This window comes from Papio anubis, chromosome 3 (assembly GCF_008728515.1).
Source record: "Papio anubis isolate 15944 chromosome 3, Panubis1.0, whole genome shotgun sequence".
NCBI lineage: Eukaryota > Metazoa > Chordata > Mammalia > Primates > Cercopithecidae > Papio > Papio anubis.
In genome coordinates, this window is record NC_044978.1 from 94,064,546 (window position 1) to 94,084,521 (window position 19,976).

At 39.0% G+C, this 19,976-nt stretch overlaps 1 protein-coding gene across 6 annotated transcripts in view; it reads left to right on the forward strand.

Moving 5' to 3' along the window:
- ATP10D (ATPase phospholipid transporting 10D (putative)) overlaps positions 1-19,976 on the forward strand; it is a 116,231-nt gene that overhangs the window by 74,302 nt on the left and 21,953 nt on the right. For all 6 annotated transcript variants that reach the window (XR_646908.4, XM_009206790.4, XM_009206787.4 and 3 more), the window contains 5 exons: positions 1,371-1,980; positions 2,632-2,738; positions 4,653-4,779; positions 7,288-7,472; positions 12,573-12,882. Coding sequence is in view for 5 of the 6 variants with exons in the window: in XM_009206790.4 (XP_009205054.3) it covers positions 1,371-1,980; positions 2,632-2,738; positions 4,653-4,779; positions 7,288-7,472; positions 12,573-12,882 (1,339 nt within the window). In the remaining variant the exon portion in view is untranslated. The remainder of the gene's footprint in view (positions 1-1,370; positions 1,981-2,631; positions 2,739-4,652; positions 4,780-7,287; positions 7,473-12,572; positions 12,883-19,976) is intronic.

The following is a 19,976-nucleotide window of genomic DNA, read 5'->3' on the forward strand; positions in this document are numbered from 1 at the left end:
ATAATTTCCTTCCAATCAAGTTGAGCTTCATCAGGAACTGTATTTTTACAAGGTTTTGCCTAGGAAGTTGCTCTTTGAAAAAATGATTATGCAGTTACAGAATAAAGGCTGTTCTTTTCCCCCCACATAATTTTTCTAATAAATCTGTTTTCAAAGTAAGTATCTTTTGATGTTTTCCTTTTAAGAAATATTATTGCCTTATTCTTAAAGAATATAATATTCTACTGCTTGAAAGAAAATCTGTGACGCATATAAGAGTCTAAGCCTCATGGTATTTCAAAGTAATGATAGAAAGGCAGTGAATAAGTAGCTAATCAGCATTCATGTGAGATACAGAAAACCTAATCTGTGATTGGGTTTTACTCTTCAGTTTTGAGTTGCTGATAAGTTTGAAAGTCAACCAGCATAAGACCTTCAAATTATTATAAAATTAGTTATTTTTAGGGGAAAACTTTTTAATTTATTGAGCATTTCTGAATGAGAAAATTTTTCCATCCAGTTAATTGGCCTTCCATAATTAATGTGAATTTCTCAGTGTAATCACTGATAAAAGTCAAGATTTAAGAGAAACCAGGGTGTACAAATAAGAAAAAGTTCTATGAAAATAGAAATTCAAATCCACATTATGATATTGATAACTCTTCTTGATGAAGCTACTTTGCTTACTGGTCCATTTAAAAGAAAAGTCAAAGTAACAAACTTTTGCAGAATCTAGAAAATAAAAGAGAAAAATACATTTTGTTAATCTTTTGATTTGCTTTCTTCTGGTGTTTTTGTTATGTGTATTATTACTTGTTACTTTTTTTACACTAGTCTCATAACTTTTTTGGTATTGCCCTATAGACTTTATAAGCTTTATTTTTAAATATTAGATAACATTTCAAGATGCGTCAATTTTGCTGTTACTGAATACTTAATTTGCTTATAGTTTTAAGATTGTTATGATTAGGATGCACACAATTAAGATCATGGAATTCCTGTGTTTCAAGTTATTTCTTTAGAAAAAAATTGCTGAAGGATGCCCACTGCTAGCAATATTAACATTTTATGTGTTTTATTATCAGTTGTCAAATTTCTTTCTAAATGGTTGTAGAAATGTATGTCATTCATTTTAATATTATTAAAATATTAGCAAAGTATTACATAAATATTAAAAATATTAATAAATATCAAATTATCTAAATATTTATTTAAAAACAAAGTTTTATTTGTATTAATATTTTCCATGGCGGTTGTAAGTAAGGAATGGGATGCTAGCCATTTAAGAGAGTGGTAACTCTTTTTATATCTAATTTATGTCCAGTTTGCCTTCAAAGTTGTTATAAACTGCTTTTGACTGTATTGAGACCTTCCTAAATTGTCTTTCATAGATCAGGCACCCTTCACTGGGGGGGTTGCCCATTAAGTCTTTGGAAGAGATTAAAAGTCTTTTCCAGAGATTGTCTGTCCGAAGATCAAGTTCACCATCGTTTAACAGTGGGAAAGAGCCATCTTCTGGAGTTCCAAACGCCTTTGTGAGCAGACTCCCTCTCTTTAGTCGAATAAAACCGGCTTCACCTGTGGAGGAAGAGGTCTCCCAGATGTGTGAGAGCCCCCAGTGCTCCAGTAGCTCAGCTTGCTGCACAGAAACAGAGAAACAACACAGTGATGCAGGCCTTCTGAATGGCAAGGCAGAGTCCCTCCCTGGACAGCCAATGGCCTGCAACCTGTGTTATGAGGCTGAGAGCCCAGACGAAGCGGCCTTAGTGTATGCTGCCAGGGCTTACCAGTGCACTTTACAGTCTCGGACACCAGAGCAGGTCATGGTGGACTTTGCTGCTTTGGGACCATTAACATTTCAACTCCTACACATCCTGCCCTTTGACTCAGTAAGAAAAAGAATGTCTGTTGTGGTCCGGCACCCCCTTTCCAATCAAGTTGTGGTGTATACAAAGGGCGCCGATTCTGTGATCATGGAGTTACTGTCAGTGGCTTCCCCAGGTAAGCTTATGCAAAAATGAGATAGTAGTAATTTGAAAAGCTCGGAGATTAAAAGACCACACTCGATGACTTTATAAAGGTGAAGAAATAGATATTTGGGGACTAATCGCATTTGGTGAAGTAGGGGGAAGCTGCCTAGGATTTGATGGGAAAGCAAGTAAGTTTTGGGGCTACCCAGATCTGAGTTCAAATGTGAACTCCATCATTAGTGGGGTCTTGATAAAGTTAGCTAACTATTCTGTGCCTAAGTCTTCAACTCAATGGGTCTTATAGTACCTCCTTTATAGGTTCCTGAAAGGTTTAATGACATACTACATGCAGTGTATTTGAAGAGCCTTTGGCCAAGTGCCTAGCAAATGGAAAGTGCCCAATAAATGTCAGCTAGCAGCATTATAGTTATGTTACTGTTGTTATTGATGATTTGGGAACAGTGTTTGTATCAAGTTCGTGTACTTTCCTCTGCCCAAGGGGAAAGAAACGAGGGAAAGATTTATTCTGAGTGGTCCCTTTTACAGATACCCATTTGGGATTCAAAACCAGAAGGCTTTTTTATGTGTTTGTTTAGTGTGGATTAAACTATTATTGTTTTAAAAAGTATTTCTGTAATTTGGCAGACAGGTAGGAACTCAAGCGTCTTGTCCATTATTTCAGATGGAGCAAGTCCGGAAAAACAGCAGATGATAATAAGGGAGAAAACCCAGAAGCACTTGGATGACTATGCCAAACAAGGCCTTCGTACTTTATGTATAGCAAAGAAGGTGAGACTGCTTAGTGCACTCCATCTTTTTTGTGTTTTCCTTGTTTAACTATCATTGACTGAAAACCAGCATGTAGTAAACCCTAATCCAGGCACTGGGGAAGTCCCCTGGACACTGGCTCTCTTTTTACCTTCTCTATTCTGTATATTGGTTGGTTGAAGTTTGTTCAAAGTATTTTGCTAGAAGGATCCCTAAAGGTTATATTCTCTAAGTTCTTGCATGTTTCAATATGTCTGTGAGTGCTTTTATATGTAAACAGTTGTTTGGGAACAAAAATCTCTGGATCTTACTTTCTTTCCCTCAGGACTTTGAAAATGTTGACCACTCTGTCTTACAGCATTAAATCTGCTTTGGAAAGAATGAGGCCACAGATCAGCCTTAACTTTTTCATTATAAGTTCTTAATACTCTTTTCTTATGTGCCCGTAAGTCTTTATATGTAAATTCAGGTAAATATCCTAGATATTATCTCAGTATTGATTATTCTTTATTGAGAATGATTTTGGTACATAGCATATCCTTTCTAAACCAAAGTTTAGTAAGAAAGAAGATGGAGCTCCAATAAATTATTTGAGGGATGTTCTTACCAGAACTTTTCATTTCTTACCCAAGTTTTAGTTCATGGGAGCTGCATTAGGGAAAGTGGGATCTGTTGTAGACCCCAAGGAACTCAGTCAACCAGCTGCATGAGGAATCAAAAGCCTGATGGCTGGGCACAGTAGCTCACACCTGTAATCAGGAGGCCGAGGCAGGTGGATCACCTGAGGTCAGGAGTTTGAGACCAGCCTGGCTAACATGGTGAAACCCCGTCTCTACTTAAAATACAAAAATTAGCCGGGTCTGGTGGTGCATGCCTGTAATCCCAGCTACTCGGGAGGCTGAGACAGGAGAATTGCTTGAACTTGGGAGGCGGAGGTTGCAGTAAGCTGAGATTGTGCCACTGCACTCCAGCCTGGACAACAGAGCGAAACTCCATCTCAAAGCAAAAACAAAAACAAAATCAAAAGCCTTCCCCACACACAGTTAAAGGAAGAATGGAGAGTTCATGATCAAACCAAGTCTGCCTTTTCAATTGAATGATCCTGCCGTTGATTAAAATGTAGCCCAGCAAGTGCCAGATTCTCTCAAATCGAATGACCCGTGGGCAAGAATGAGTAGACAGAGAGAGGAATTGCCTCACCCCCTTTACCCCACTCTGCTTTATAAAAACTGAAATGTAGATTTCTCCTTCTATGGCAACCTAAAGACAAAGGAAAATGTATCATTGATCACTTCCAGGAATTTCATTTAATTTTTGTTTGGAATAAGACTTGTTTCACCCATAGGACCCTTCTCTGTTTACCATTCATTAACCACATAAAATAACCATCAAAGGAGAATGGCGTGAACCCGGGAGGCAGAGCTTGTAGTGAGCCGAGATCATGCCACTGCACTGCAGCCTGGGCCAGAATGAGACTCTGTTTCTAAAAAAAAAAAAAAAAAAAAAAAAACCATCAAAAGATATGAAAGGTGCTGCTGGTAACAGAATCCTTCGAACTAAACAGTCCTGATACCATTTTCTCAACTGCACCATTAGAATCAAACTGAATTTAACTGTCAATTGGAGACCACTCCGAATTGCATACTTTCTGATTTCATTAAAGACATTAATCCACTGTCATCATATATGGTGCCTAGAATTTCCAGAAATACTGAATTAAAGGGTCCATCTGTCATCATTGTTGCACTAGTCTGACCACAGAGTTTGGGAAGCTAGTGTCCAGGTGATGTGAGGATATGGATCTGACGTGGCTGTGCCCAGAGGGAGGAATATGTAAAACAAGTTGATGGTTTGATATTTTGCCAGAGGTCAGTCCTGGTATTCCCACAAGATCATATGGCTTGCTTCATACCTCTCTTTCAATTTTTCCCATAGGTCATGAGTGACACTGAATATGCAGAGTGGCTGAGGAATCATTTTTTAGCTGAAACCAGCATTGACAACAGGGAAGAATTACTACTTGAATCTGCCATGAGGTTGGAGAACAAACTTACATTACTTGGTAGGTGAATTACGTTGTATTGCCTGAATGGAGGATTTTGAAAAACACTGGATATCTCTGAATAAGGGTTATTCACCAGTGCCTTTTCTTCCACTGTGATTTAATAAACATATATAGATCTGCCTACCCTGTCCAATCTGATCTCTATCCAACTTCCAATCCATTCTATTCTGTTGTCCACTGCAGTGAACTAGACTTCACTTGTGATGGGGTCAGGATGGTCACCCCAAGAAGATCACGTAAAACCCAACACTTAACATAGACTACAAAGTCAAGTAAATGTTCCAATAAATATCTTGGTTCAAATCAAGATAAATATCAGAATAGAGTTTCTTGTCAGGCATTGGATAAGGTGCTTAATATGTGTTATCTTTTTGTTGAATTCTCACAACAAATCTCCATCTTATGTAGAGGAAATGTGGGGCACAGAATAGTTCAATGACTTGTTCAAGGTCATATGCCAGTGGCTGACATTGCTCATTAACCAAACATGGAACTCATGTCTGCCTGGCTCCAAACTTTTTATCTGCTACTGGACTAAGGAAATTTATTTTTCTTCTCTTCTTGATTTCAACTAAAATTGCACAACTGATCCCTCTTGTCTTGGATTAAACTGAATCTTAGAATTATCTGAAGTGCTTTAAAAAATACTGATGCCTGCATCCTATCCCCTGAGATTCTGATTCAAGTGATCTGTTGTGTGGCTTGGGCATTGGAATTTTTTATAGCTCCCTAAAGTGATGCTAAAGGCGGTCAAGTTTGAGAACCACTGTCTAAGAGTCTGGAGACCTAGATTCTAATATAAGCTCTGATATACCAAGATACCAGCTTCTGAGCTCCATTCCTCTATTTAGGAGGAAAGCATTGACCTAACTTAGTATCTAGCAAATACAGCAATGATACCTACACTAAGTGATTTCTCTGTGACAGTGTAAGTAGTAGAGGTCCACATTTCCTCATCTGCGATTCCAAAATCAAAAATGCTCCATGGGTTTAGTGCCAAAACTCATTTGGCAGAAGAATCATGCCTGATTTGATATAAGACTATTTATAGTTCTTTATTATCCTAATTTGTGTGAACATTTGTCAGTTTTCCTGCAGAAATATTAATATGCTTGATTACCGAGTATTATAGAATATGGTATATGCACCATATTACTTTTTTAATATCTGAAAAATGTTTGAATTCCAAAACACATATGGCCCCAGTTGTTTTAGAAAAGGAAACTGTAGACCCGTGAAAGAACATTGCAAATAGACATTGCATCTTACTGGCAAGAGCATTCTTTAAAAGCCTGCCCTTTAAAGGACATGAACAGATATTTTTCTAAAGAAGACATACAAGTGGCCACAAACATGAAAAAATGCTCAACATCACTAGTTATCAGGTGCAGACAAATGCAAATTCAAACCACAGTGAGATACCATCTTACACCAGTCAGAATGGCTATTAAAATGTCAGAAAACAACAGATGTTGGCAAGGATGCAGAGAAAAAGGAACGCTTATATACTGCTGGTAGGAATGTAAATTAGTACAAATTCTATGGAAAACAGTATGGAGATTCTCAAAGAACTGAAAATGGAATTACCCTTCAATCCAGTAATCCCACTACTGGGTATCTACCCAAAAGAAAAGAAATCATTATATCAAAAAAGTACTTGCAATCATAGGTTTATCACAGCACTGTTCACGATAGCAAAGTCATAGAATCAATCTAAGTGTCCATCAACAAACGATTAAAGAAAAATGTGATATATATATATCTACACACACACACATATATATACACAATGGAATCCTACTCAGTCATAAAATAGAATGAAATTGTGTCTTTTGCAGCAACATGGATGAAACTGGATGCCATTATCTTAAGTGAAATAACCCAGAAACAGAAAGTCAAGTACCACATGTTCTCGCTTATAAGTAAGAGCTAAATAATGTGTACACATGGACATGGAGAATGAAATAGTAGACATTGGAGACTCAGAAAAGTGGGAGGATAGCTCAGGGGGCAAGGGATGAGAAATTACCTAACAGGTACAATTTACACTATTGGCATGATGATTACACTGAGAACCCAGATTTCATCCCTAAACAGTATTTCAGTGTAACAAAACTGCATTTGTACCCCCTAAATCTATAAAAATAAAAATAAATAAAATCCCGCCCTTATCCTTGGGAATATCATAGAATTATAAAATTGTAGTGTAAGGTTGCATAAACAATTGACTCAAACACCTTCAATTTACAGATAAGAAAACTAGCCAAAAGGAGAACAAGTAAGTTTGATAAATTCATTGATCCCTGAGGCTTCCTTCCCAAAATATTACATTGCATATAATTTTGGTCTGGGTTGCCAAACCTCCTTTGACTCTCCAGAGGCAGCTGGGCAGTTTATATAGTTTAGGGTTGAGCTGGCTAACAGATAGGATTCAACTGTAGACTAGCTGAGCTTCAGCTGGCTTTGGTTTCTTACAAGTCCTATTTTACTTTGGTTATTTTTTAGGTGCTACTGGCATTGAAGACCGTCTGCAGGAGGGAGTCCCTGAATCTATAGAAGCTCTTCACAAAGCGGGTATCAAGATTTGGATGCTGACAGGGGACAAGCAGGAGACAGCTGTCAACATAGCTTATGCATGCAAACTACTAGAGCCAGATGACAAGCTTTTTATCCTCAATACCCAAAGTAAAGTGCGTATATTGAGATTAAACCAGTTCTTCTATATTTTCAAAGCCATTGGAACATCTGAGATTTGATGTATGCAAGGATAAAAAACAAAACAAAACAGCAACCATTAGCTTTTGTTTGTTTGTTTGTTTGTTTGTTTGTTTGTTTGTTTGTTTTTGAGACGTAGTCTTTCTCTGTCACCCAGGCTGGAGTGCAGTGGTGTGTTATCTTGGCTCACTGCAACCTCTGCCTCCCAGGTTCAAGCAATTCTGCTTCAGCCTCTCAAGTAGCTGGGATTACAGGCATCTGCCACCACACCTGTATTTGTATTTGTATTTTTAGTAGAGATGGGGTTTCACCATGTTGGCCAGGCTGGTCTTGAACTCTTGACCTCAAGTGATCTGCCTGCTTTGGCCTCCCAAAGTTCTGAGATTATGGGGTGAGCGACTGTGCCCGGCCAGCAACCATTAGCTTCTTGATAATTTTTTCTATCCAGAAACCTACCTTGTGCTTGGAAGGGCGTCATAGTTCTTCTAAAGGCTTAGTGGAAAATTATAATGATTCAGAGGAATCATTGCTGAATAAAGGCGTTAGGAGAAAGTTTTGTTTTATTTTTTTTATTTGCTTTCCCCCCATCCACACTGGATTACCAGGGATCTGACAGGCCTTAGCCCAAAATGAGAAAATATATCAAGTCCTGAGACAGGAATCTACCTCCCTTTCAAGATGAGAAAAAGTGATAGTGTCTATTGAAATCAGGTGAATAAATTATTAAATATTTTTATGGCAATTCTAAAAATAGACTCTTAGGGAATTCATGCCTTCTTGTAATTCCTAGATAGTGCTCCCGAGAATATCATAAGTTTGAAGAACTGTTTAAGGGAAAAGGAAAATGTCATTTTTTAAAGAAGAAGGAATATAAGAGGCTTAGACTCAGACCAGTTTTTTCTATTTTTGCCTCCCGCTAATCTGTAACGCCAATGTTTGATCAGATAAACGAGGGTTTTATTTTTCTCAGAAGCCTTCCAGTATAGTGATACCCTCCAAGATTTGTGCACATTGTTTATTTTTTCTTGAAAAACTTCCTCCCATTCTTCTTCAGTAGTCAGACTTAATCCGTGATATCAATCCCATCACTGCAGTCTGCCTTCTTTGAAATCTTGTGGAACTTTTCTTCAAGATCACTTCTTGAGCTTTGCTTGCCTAAGGCTGCCATGATTGGTTAGCATGTTTTTGTTTGTTTGTTTGTTTGTTCGTTTTTGAGATGGAATCTTGCTCTGTTGCCCAGGCTGGAGTGCGGTGGTGTGATCTCGGCTCACTGCAAGCTCCACCCCCCGGGTTCACGCCATTCTCCTGCCTCAGCTTCCAGAGTAACTGGGATTACAGGCTCCCAACACCATGCCCGGCTAATTTTTTCTGTATTTTTAGTAGAAACGAGGTTTCACCGTTTTAGCCAGGGTGGTCTCGATCTCCTGACCTCGCGATCCGCCTGCCTTAGCCTCCCAAAGTGCTGGGATTACAGGCGTGAGCCACCGCGCCCAGCCTGGTTAGCATGTTTTTATAGTCAGGCCTCAACCAGCACCCAGCTAAATGGTACATTTTGAGAAAAGGGAAAAATAGAGTGGGTTCTTCTTTACGGTGGCCCAGTGACCCGTAACCACAACCAGCAGCCAACTCCCAGTAGCTGCAGGGGGCAGAACCAAAGAAGATGCTTAGTCATTTCAGTCACCAAAAAGAATGTAGCCTAGGTGGCTGGTAAGACTAGCGATCAAATGCTTGGCCTGCTGCTGACCGAGTATTCGGCCTTGGGGAGTTACCCTCCTATGCTGCTTTTTCTTTACTTGTAATGGGAGAGTAATGACTATTTAATAGGGTTTTTGTGAGCATTAAATGAAAAAATATAAATTGTTTAATGCGGTGCCTATGAGATGAGAGAGGTTCAGTAAGCATTAAAAAATAAAAATAGAGATTGTTGTGAATAGTAAAATCTTTAGGACTGTGAAATTCATTTATAATGCAATATATCCATGTAAAAAATTATACTTGTATCCTTAAATTTATATAAATAAAAAATTATTTATAAATACACAATTTTTCTTATGTTTAAAGGCATTTAAAACTATCAATTCAAGAAGTATTTACTGAGTATCTATAACTTTTTTGCTATCGATAGCTATTCCGCGTGGGAATTTTCCAAATAACTAAATAGACTACAACAAACATAATTAATTTAGTTTAATCACGACTCAAGATAAAAAGCCAGGCACATAGTATGGGCTCAGTCAGTAGTATTTAACTCCTTTCTTTCCCCGTCACACTCCTAGTCCCTCAGGAATCACTAAGAGTTTAAAAGGACTGGAAGATCATGGAGCCCAGTGTGTCACAGTGAAGGAATTGCTCCTGTAACATTCTAAATAGGCAACATGGCAGCCAGTGGAATGTCTGAAGTCACTTTTGTCGTGTCATCTTTACAAATTTCCATCAATGTTGTTCTTCAATTTACACATTAGATTATAAGTGTTGCCAGTTATAAATTACCTTTTACTCTCATAGAAGTTTTTTTCTTCGTTTGTTTTAATATAGTCATATCCTGTTTGTAACTAGTTACTGCATTGGAATATACAAAGGCCTTTCAGGATTGGTCATTTAATTTTTTAAGTTTTATTTTTGTAATTTCATTTAAACTTTTCTCCTCAGATTGGTAACTTTCTATCTTCATAATTTATATTAGAATCTACAAAAAGGCTTTCCATACCTGATCTCATTTGACAATGACAACAAATAGACATACAAAATAAATTATCTGTTTTATAACTTGAGACTCTAAATGCTTGTGATTTCTCTAAGTACATCTGATTACTAAACTTTAAATTTTCTGATTCCTATTTCAGTATATTTTCTAATTATATATCACATATTACATATATACAGTTGATTCTCCTCATTTGTAGAGCTATGGTTTATGTAGTTGCCTCGAGCTCTGAATTAGTAAACACTGACCACTGCTTTTAGAGGAGATACAAAGTTAGCTTACTCTAATTACAATATACTGTCAACAATCAATATGTGACCTTGTTTCTTCTGAAATGTACCTTATTTCATATGCATATTAATGATTCATTAACGTTAAATGCATTGCCAACAACACTGTAACGTATACCCAAACAAAGCTTATCTAACATGGGTAAGTTCCCCCGGTAAGACACATCACAGCCCTTTTTACTTGGAAACACTGCAGCACCATGATTGGAAGTCATTTTAAACAGCAAAATCACTGACAAAAAGTAGAAAGATGCAAAAAATATGCCACTAAATAGCCCATGAAAAGAAGACTTTGCTACAGTTTGAGAAGTGGCAAAAGAAGGCATCATGGTGTTCAGCTTCAGCTGGGAATGGGCATATCACGTGACTTAAATGTCACTCTTTGCATGTGACACTCAAATGTCACTCTGTGACATGTGACCACAAAAGCACCTCAAGTATTGTGAAATTACAGATAAATTTTATCACGCAGGTGAAATGACAAATGTGGACTCCACAGATAATGAAGATTAGCTGTGTGTGTGTATGTACTTCTGTTATTTTTATAATGAAAAAATAGTTAATTCGTAAAACCTAAACATATACTCAAATATATAGAAGAGTACAAAAACCTTTATAATCAATTTATAATCATAAAACTACAATTTAAAATTATATTTTGGAGAATATCCACACAGACTGTATTCTGTATACTGGAAGCATATTGATGCCACAAAGACCATATTTATATTGTTGTATGGTATTGCAGCTGTATTCTTTCAATTACAGATACCTTACACATAATCCGATGTTAATGTTTTCAATGACTGTGAGGCATGTTACTTTCTAAATGTGCCTTTTTAATTTAACCAAACTCCGGAAGGATTTTAAAAATAATTTTTACTATGATGTAATGAGCTGTATGAGCATATCTGATTCATCTCTGTATACTTTTCCTTAAGGGCTTTGGAGGTGTATGAGATCAAATTCATTCCTAAAATAGAGCCCTATGAACACTCCACAAGAGTGTTTATAGTTTTTGTGCTGTTTCGTACACACATATCCATATCTACTTCTTCCTTGCTTTTCTTATTTTGTTGTAGGTTGAGAAACGCTTGATGAAACAGCATTGAAAATCACAGCGAACAAGCTCTGAGTGACAGCTCTTTCACAAATCAACTATTTCAGACTTAGTGTATAAACTAAACTTAAATTCACTGCTCCTGGATTTGGAATCTATCTTAGTGGTCACTCGACACAAGAATTTCTGGATAAGCTTATTGTTCATCTTCTTGAGTAGAATTCATTCAATGAATGTTTACTGAGTACCTGATGTGGTCCTCTTTTAAGCCTCATGAAGGCTTCAAAAGTAAATTAAAAGTGATACCTGCCTTTAAGGAACTTCCTAACTAGTATGGAGTGAGGATGTATACAAATGAGATGTGATAAGTACCACCAAGAACATCCCGGCCAGCATGCAAGCGCCATGAGGGCAGGAATTTTCATGTTTGTTGGTGTAGGTCCAGCTCATGGAATGTTTTCTAATATATAGTTTCTCATTAAATACTTAGTGAGTGAATGAATACATTGAATCCAAAAGAAGATATAAACAATAATTACTATTTCAAATGTCTGCCATGTGTCACGCCTTACACTAGGAGTTTTGCATGTATTATTTTGCTTAAGCCTCACAACAACATTATGATGGAAATAATATTTGCATATTTTTAATGAGAAAGTTAAGATTTAGAGAAGTTACATAGTTTGCCCAAGGTCAAGCAGCTGCTAATTGGCAGAATGAGACCAGAGGACTCTTGGGATTCACTGTTCAAGAAGGCAAATTGCACACATGAAGAAATTTCACAGTTATTTCTTCATAAGAAATGCAGTTGGGGGTGAGATGTTCCCCCTCCTTTTAACCCATCCCCACATACACACAGAACTCTCTGTGGAAGACTCGTAAAATCTTTGAAAATAATCAGTTATTCATTATTTGAGGTTTTCCTGATTCAGCAATTGCTAAAAAATGACAATAAAAAAATGTAACTGGTTCTGGCACCCAGGGAGCCTGGAGGCTAACCACCTTTGCCTCTTGTTTCAAGGATGCCTGTGGGATGCTGATGAGCACAATTTTGAAAGAACTTCAGAAGAAAACTCAAGCCCTGCCAGAGCAAGTGTCATTAAGTGTAGATTTACATCAGCCTCCTGTCCCCCAGGACTCCGGGTTACGAGCTGGACTCATTATCACTGGGAAGACCCTGGAGTTTGCTCTGCAAGAAAGTCTACAAAAGCAGTTCCTGGAACTGACATCTTGGTGTCAAACTGTGGTCTGCTGCCGAGCCACACCGCTGCAGAAAAGTGAAGTGGTGAAATTGGTCCGCAGCCATCTCCGGGTGATGACCCTCGCCATTGGTGAGTGAGGATGAATCCAAGTCCTGCACTTCTTCCTTTCACACCACACCAGACAGCGATCCTTCTGTCTCTTTCCTCTCCCAGTGCTCCTTCCATGTTCCTCCTCCCTTTCTCTCTACCACATTCACTCCTTCCCATCACCTGTTTGAGCACCTTCCTCTATCACCTATTTGAGCACCTTCTGTGAACCAGGTAGTAGGGATGTGACATGGTAAACAATAAAATAGTCCAGACTTCTTTTTTTTTTTTTTTTTTTTAAATTTATTTATTATTATTATACTTTAAGTTGTAGGGTACATGTGCATAACATGCAGGTTTTGTTACATGTAGCATACTTGTGCCATGTTAGTCTGCTGCACCCATCAACTTCGTCATTTTACATCAGGTATAACTCCCAATGCAATCCCTCCCCCCCTCCCCCTCCCATGATAGGCTGATTGGTAGTGATGTTCCCCTTCCTGAGTCAAGTGATCAGTTGTTCCAGTTCCCACTATGAGTGAGAACATCACGGTGTTGGTTTCTGTTCTTGTGATAGTTTAGCAAGAATGATGGTTTCCAGCTGCATCCATGTCCTACAAGGCGCCGACTCATCCTTTTTATGGCTGCATAAACATTCCATGGTGTATATGTGCCACATTTTTCTTAATCCAATCTGTCACTGATGGACATTTGGATTGATTCAAGTCTTTGCTTGTGAATAGTGCTGCAATAAACATACGTGCATGTGTCTTTATAGCAGCATAATTTATAATCCTTTGGGTATATCCCCAGTAATGGGATGGCTGGGTCATATGGTACATCTAGTTCTAGATCCTTGAGGAATAGCCATACTGTTTTCCATAATGGTTGAACTAGTTTACAATCCACCAACAGTGTAAAGTGTTCCTATTTCTCCACATCCTCTCCAGCACCTGTTGTTTCCTGACTTTTAATGATAAGCCATTCTAACTGGTGTGAGATGGTATCTCATTGTGGTTTTGATTTGCATTTCTCTGATGGCCAGTGATGATGAGCATTTTCATGTGTCTGTTGGCTGTATAGATGTCCTCTTTTGAAATGTCTGTTCATATCCTTTGCCCACTTTTGATGGGGTTGTTTGTTTTTCTTGTAAATTTGTTGGAGTTCTTTGTAGGTTCTGGATATTAGCCCTTTGTCAGATGGTAGATTGCAAAATTTTCTCCCATTCTGTAGGTTGCCTGTTCCTCTGATGGTAGTTTCTTTTTGCTGTGCAGAAGCTCTTTAGTTTAATTAGATCCCATTTTGTCAATTTTAGCTTTTGCTGCCCGTTGCTTTTGGTGTTTTAGGCATGAAGTCTTTACTTATGCCTATGTCTGAATGGGTACTACCTAGGTTTTCCTCTGGTTTTATGGTATTAGGTCCTAACATTTAAGTCTCTGTCCATCTTGAATTAATTTTTAGGTATAAGGGGTAAGGAAAGGATCCAGTTTCCAGCTTTCTACTGATGGCTAGCCAATTTTCCCAGCACCATTTTATTAAAATAGAGAGTCCTTTCCCCATTTCTTCATTTTTTCTCAGGTTTGTCAAAGATCAGATGAGAAAAACATGTAGATGTGTGGTATGATTTCTGAGGACTCTGTTCTGTTTGTGGTCTATATCTCTGTTTTGGTACCAGTACCATGCTGTTTTGGTTACTGTAGCCTTGTAGTATAGTTTGAAGTCAGGTAGCGTGATGCCTCCAGCTTTATTCTTTGACTTAGGATTGTCTTGGAGATGCGGGCTCTTTTTGGTTCCATATGAACTTTAAAGCAGTTTTTCCAATTCTGAAGAAACTCATTGGTAGCTTGATGGGAGTGGCATTGAATCTATAAATTACCTTGGGCAGTATGGCCATTTTCACGATATTGATTCTTCCTATCCATGAGCATGGTATGTTCTTCCATTTGTTTGTGTCCTCTTTTTATTTCACTGAACGTGGTTTGTAGTTCTCCTTGAAGGTCCTTTACATCCTTGTAAGTTGGATTCTAGGTATTTGATTCTCTTTACGGCTTAATTGTGAATGAGTTCATTCATGATTTGGCTCTGTGTTTTGTCTGTTATTGGTGTATAAGAATGCTTGTGATTTTTGCACATTAATTTTGTATCCTATGAGACTTTGCTGAGATTGCTTATCAACAGGAGATTTTGGGCTGAGACAATGGGGGTTTCTAAATATGCAATCATGTCATCATCTGCAAACAGGGACAATTTGACTATCTTTTCTAACTGAATACCCCTGATTTCTTTCTCTTTAATTGCCCTAGCCAGAACTTCCAACACTATGTTGAATAGGAGTGGTGAGAAGGGCATCCTATCCATGCCAGTTTTCAAGGGAATTTTTCCAGTTTTGCCCATTCAGTATGATATTGGCTGTGGGTTTGTCATAAATAGCTCTTATGATTTTGATACGTTCCATCAATGCGAATTTATTGGCGTTTTAGCATGAAGGGCTGTTGAATTTTTGTCAAAAGCCTTTTTCTGCATCTATTGAGATAATCATGTGGTTCTTGTCTTTGGTTCTGTTTATATGCTGGATTATGTTTATTGATTGGTGAATGTTGAAACCAGCCTTGCATCAGGGATGAAGCCCACTTGATCATGGTGGATAGCTTTTGATGTGTTGTTGAATCCGGTTTGCCAGTATTTTGTGAGGATTTTGCATCGATGTTCATCAGGGATATTGGTCTCATTCTCTTTTCATTGTGTCTCTGCCAGGCTTTGGTATCAGGATGATGTTGGCCTCATAAAATGAGTTGAGGAGGATTCCCTCTTTTCTATTGATTGGAATAGTTTCAGAAAGTAGGTACCAACTCCTCCTTATACCTCTGGTAGAATTCAGCTGTAGATCCATCTGGTCCTGGACTTTTTGGTTGGTAGGCTGTAATTATTGCCTCAATTTCAGAGCCTACTATTGGTCTATTCAGAGTTCAACTTCTTCCTGGTTTAGTCTTGGAAAGAGTGTAGTGTCAGGAAATTATCCATTTCTTCTAGGTTTCCAGTTTATTTAGCATTAGGAGTGTTTATAGTATTCTCTGATGGTAGTTTGTATTTCTGTGGGGTGGTGATATCCCCTTTATCATTTTTAATTACATCGATTTGATTCTTCTCTCTTTTCTTCTTTATTAGTCTTGCTAGTGGTCTGTCAATTTTGTTGATCTTTTCAAAACAACTCCTGGATTCATTGATTTTTGGAGGGTTTTTGTGTCTCTATCTCCTTCAGTTCTGCTCTGATCTTAGTTATTTCTTGCCTTCTGCTAGCTTTGGGTATGTTTATGCTTCTCTAGTTCTTTTAATTGCGATGTTAGAGTGTCAATTTTGATCTTTCCTGCTTTCTCTTGTGGGCATTTAGTGCTATAAATTTCCCTCTGCACACTGCTTTAAATGTGTCCCAGAGATTCTGGTATGTTGTATCTTTGTTCTCATTGGTTTCAAAGAACATCTTTATTTCTGCCTTCATTTTAAGTTATGTGCCAATGTGTAGTCATTCAGGAGCAGGTTGTTCAGTTTCCATGTAGTTGGCTGGTTTGATTGAGTTTCTTAGTCCTGAGTTCTGGATTTGATTGCACTGTGGTCTGAGAGACGGTTGTTATAATTTCTGTTCTTGTACATTTGCTGAGGAGTGCTTTACTTCCAATTATATGGTCAATTTTGGAGTAAGTGCAGTGTGGTTAACTGAAGAATGTATATTCTGTTGATTTGGGGTGGAGAGTTCTATAGATGTCTAATGAGTCTGCTTGCTGCAGAGATGAGTTCAATTCCTGGACATCCTTGTTAACCTGTCTGGATTGATCTGTCTAATGTTGACAGTGGAGTGTTGAAGTCTCCATTGTGTGTATGGGAGTCTAAGTCTCTTTGTAAGTCTCTGGGACTTGCTTTATGAATCTAGGGTGCTCCCTGTATTGGGTGCATATATATTTGGATAGTTAGCTCTTCCTCTTGAATTGATCCCTTTACCATTATGTAATAGCTTCTTTGTCTCTTTTGATCTTTGATGGTTTAAAAGTCTGTTTTATCGAGACTAAGTTGCAACCCCTGCTTTTTGTTCTCCATTTTGCTTGGTAATCTTACATATCCTTTATTTTTGAGCCTATGTATGTCTCTAGAGTGAAGATGGGTCTCACAAAGATACAACAGACTGATGGAGTCTTGACTCTTTATCGGATTTGCCAGTCTGTGTGTCTTTTTTAATTAGACATTTAGTCCATTTACATTTAAGGTTAAATTTGACATGTGAACTTGATCCTGCCATTTGTGATAGTAACTGGTTATTTTGCTCGTTAGTTGATGCAGTTTCTTCCTGGCCTGGGTCTTTACATTTTGGCATGTTTTGCAATGGCTGGTACCGGTTGTTCTTTCCATGTTGAGTGCTTCCTTCAGGGTCTCTTGTAAGGCGAGGCTAGTGGTGACAAAATCTCTAAGCATTTGCTTATCTGTAAAAGTTTATTTCTCCTTCACTTATGAAACTTAGTTTGGCTGGATATGAAATTCTGGGTTTAAAAAATTCTTTTCTTTAAGAATGTTGAATATTGGCCCCACTCTCTTCTGGCTTGGAGAGTTTCTGCCCGAGAGATCTGCTGTGAGTCTGATGGGCTTCCCTTTGTGGGTAACCGACCTTTCTCTGGCTGCCAGATTTTCTTCATTTCAACTTTGGTGAATCTCTGGCAATTATGTGTCTTGGGTTGCTCTTCTTCGAGGAGTATCTTTGTGCTGGCGTTACTCTGTTTCCTGGATTTTGAATGTTGGCCTGCCCTACTAGGTTGGGGAAGTTCTCCTGGATGATATCCTGAAGAGTGTTTCCAACTTGGTTCCATTTTCCCCCCTCACTTTCCAGGCACCCCAATCAGGTGATTTGGTCTTTGTAATCCCATACTTCTTACTGAGCTTTGTTCATTTCTTTTCTTCTTTTTCTTTTGGTTTCTCTTCTTGCTTCATTTCATTCATTTGATCATAATCGGCTGATACTCTTTCTTCCAGTTGATCAGTGGGTTACTGACTTGTGTGTGCATTTGTACATTATTTCTCGTGTCATGGTTTCATCTCTTTCATTTAGTTTATGATATCTATGCATTTAATTAGTCCCCAGCGTCAATTCTTCCACTTTTTCAAGATTTTTGGTTTCTTTGCTGGAGTGCGTAATTCCTCCTTTAGCTCCTAAGAAATTTGCGATGGACTGAAACCTTCTTCTCATCGTCAGGCCATTTTCGTCCAGCTTTTGATCCGTTGCTGGCGATGAGCTGCGCTCGCTGCCGGGAGATGTGCTCTTATTTTTGAATTTCCGGCTTTCTGCCCTGCTTATCTTTGTGGTTTTATCTGCCTCTGGTCTTTGATGATGATGGTGATGTACTGATGGGGTTTTGGTGTGGAGTGTCCTTCCTGTTTGATAGTTTTCCTTCTAACAATCCAGGACCCCTCAGCTAATGAGTCTGTTGGAATTGCTTGAGGTCCCTCCAATTTTCGTATACGGGTATCAGCAGCAGAGGCTGCAGAGATAGAGATATTTCTATTGAACGAGTGTACCTGTCTGATTCTTGCTTTGGAAGTTCCTCTCAGGGGTATACTCCCACCCTGTGAAAATTGTGGGGTGTCAGACTGCCCCTAGTGGGGATGATGTCTCCCAGTTAGGCTACTCAGGGGGTCAGGGGACCCTTGAGCAGGCAGTCTGTCCCGTTCTCAGATCTCAGCCTCCGTGTTGGGAGATCCCACTGCTCTCTCTTCAAAGCTGTCCAGACAGAGTCGTTTCGTCTGCAGAGTTTTCTGCTGCTTTGTTGTTGTTGTTGTTGTTGTGTGGCTGTGCCCTGTCCCCAGGTGGAGTCTACAGAGACGAGCAGGTTTCCTTGAGCTGCTGTGAGCTCCACCCAGTTGGAGCTTCCCAGCAGCTTTGTTTACCTACTTAAGCCTCAGCAATGGCTGAGCCCCTCCCAGCCTCGCTGCTGCCTTGCCGGTAAGATCACAGACTGCTGTGCTGGCAATGAGGGAGGCTCGTGGAGTGATGGGACCCCTCCCGGCCAGGTGTGGGATATGTGTCTCCTGGTGTGCCTGTTTGCTTAAAGCGTAATATTGGGGTGGGAGTTACCCGATTTTCCAGGTGTGTGTGTCTCAGTTCCCTGGCTAGGAAAGGGATTCCCTTCCCTTGCTTCCCAGGTGGCGATGCCTCGCCCTGCTTCAACTCACAAGCTGGTGAGGGCTGCAGCAGCTGACCCGCTTTACCGATGAATCCGGCACTCCCCCAGTGAGATGAACCCAGTACCTCAGTTGAAAATGCAGAAATCACTTGGTCTTCTGTGTGGCTAGCTGGGAGTTGGAGACTGGAGCTGTTCCTATTCGGCCATCTTGCTCCGGCCCCCCAGACTTCTTAGTTTAGTGTCAGACCCCCAAATCAACAAGCTTAAGCCGAGTAATAAACTGAATCACAGAACTGAAAAATTCATGTGTTCTACCTTCAGGAAAGCTAAATTCAAGGACATGACAATTCATTTATCCATTCCACAAATATTTATCAAGTGCCTTCTTTGTACCAGGCATTTTTCTAAGGAATGGAGATACAAGAGTATATAAAATTGAAAAAGTACCTTTTTACAAGGAACTTACATCTAGTAGGAAGGCATACAGTAAAACAAAGCATAAATCTGTAAGGTATCAGATAGTGATAAGTACTATTGAAAAAATAAAGTGGACTATGGAGATGTAGAGCACTGGAGATAGGCTGGGGCTGCTCTTTTAAGCACGATTTTCCAAGAAGGTCTCACTGCTAAGGTTAACTGGGAGCAGAGACATGAAGGAAATCATAAAGAGGCCATGGGAGACACGGGGAAGAACATTCCTGGAAGAGAAGGCAGCGACAATGAAAGCCATGAGGGGAACCATGTTTGGTGTGTTTGAGGACAAAGCTGATTAAGCAAAGGGAGGAGTTTTGTGCAGGTTATTAAAGGTCAGAGAAGCGGCAGGGGGCCAGATCACACAGGGTCTTAGAGGACATTGTAAAATTAGGGAGCCATTGAAGGATTTTCAGCAATAGTGGGACATGATTTGCCTTAAATTTAAAATGATCATGTTGGCTGTTCTGTCAGAGTAATTGTTGGACTGCAGAGACATACGAA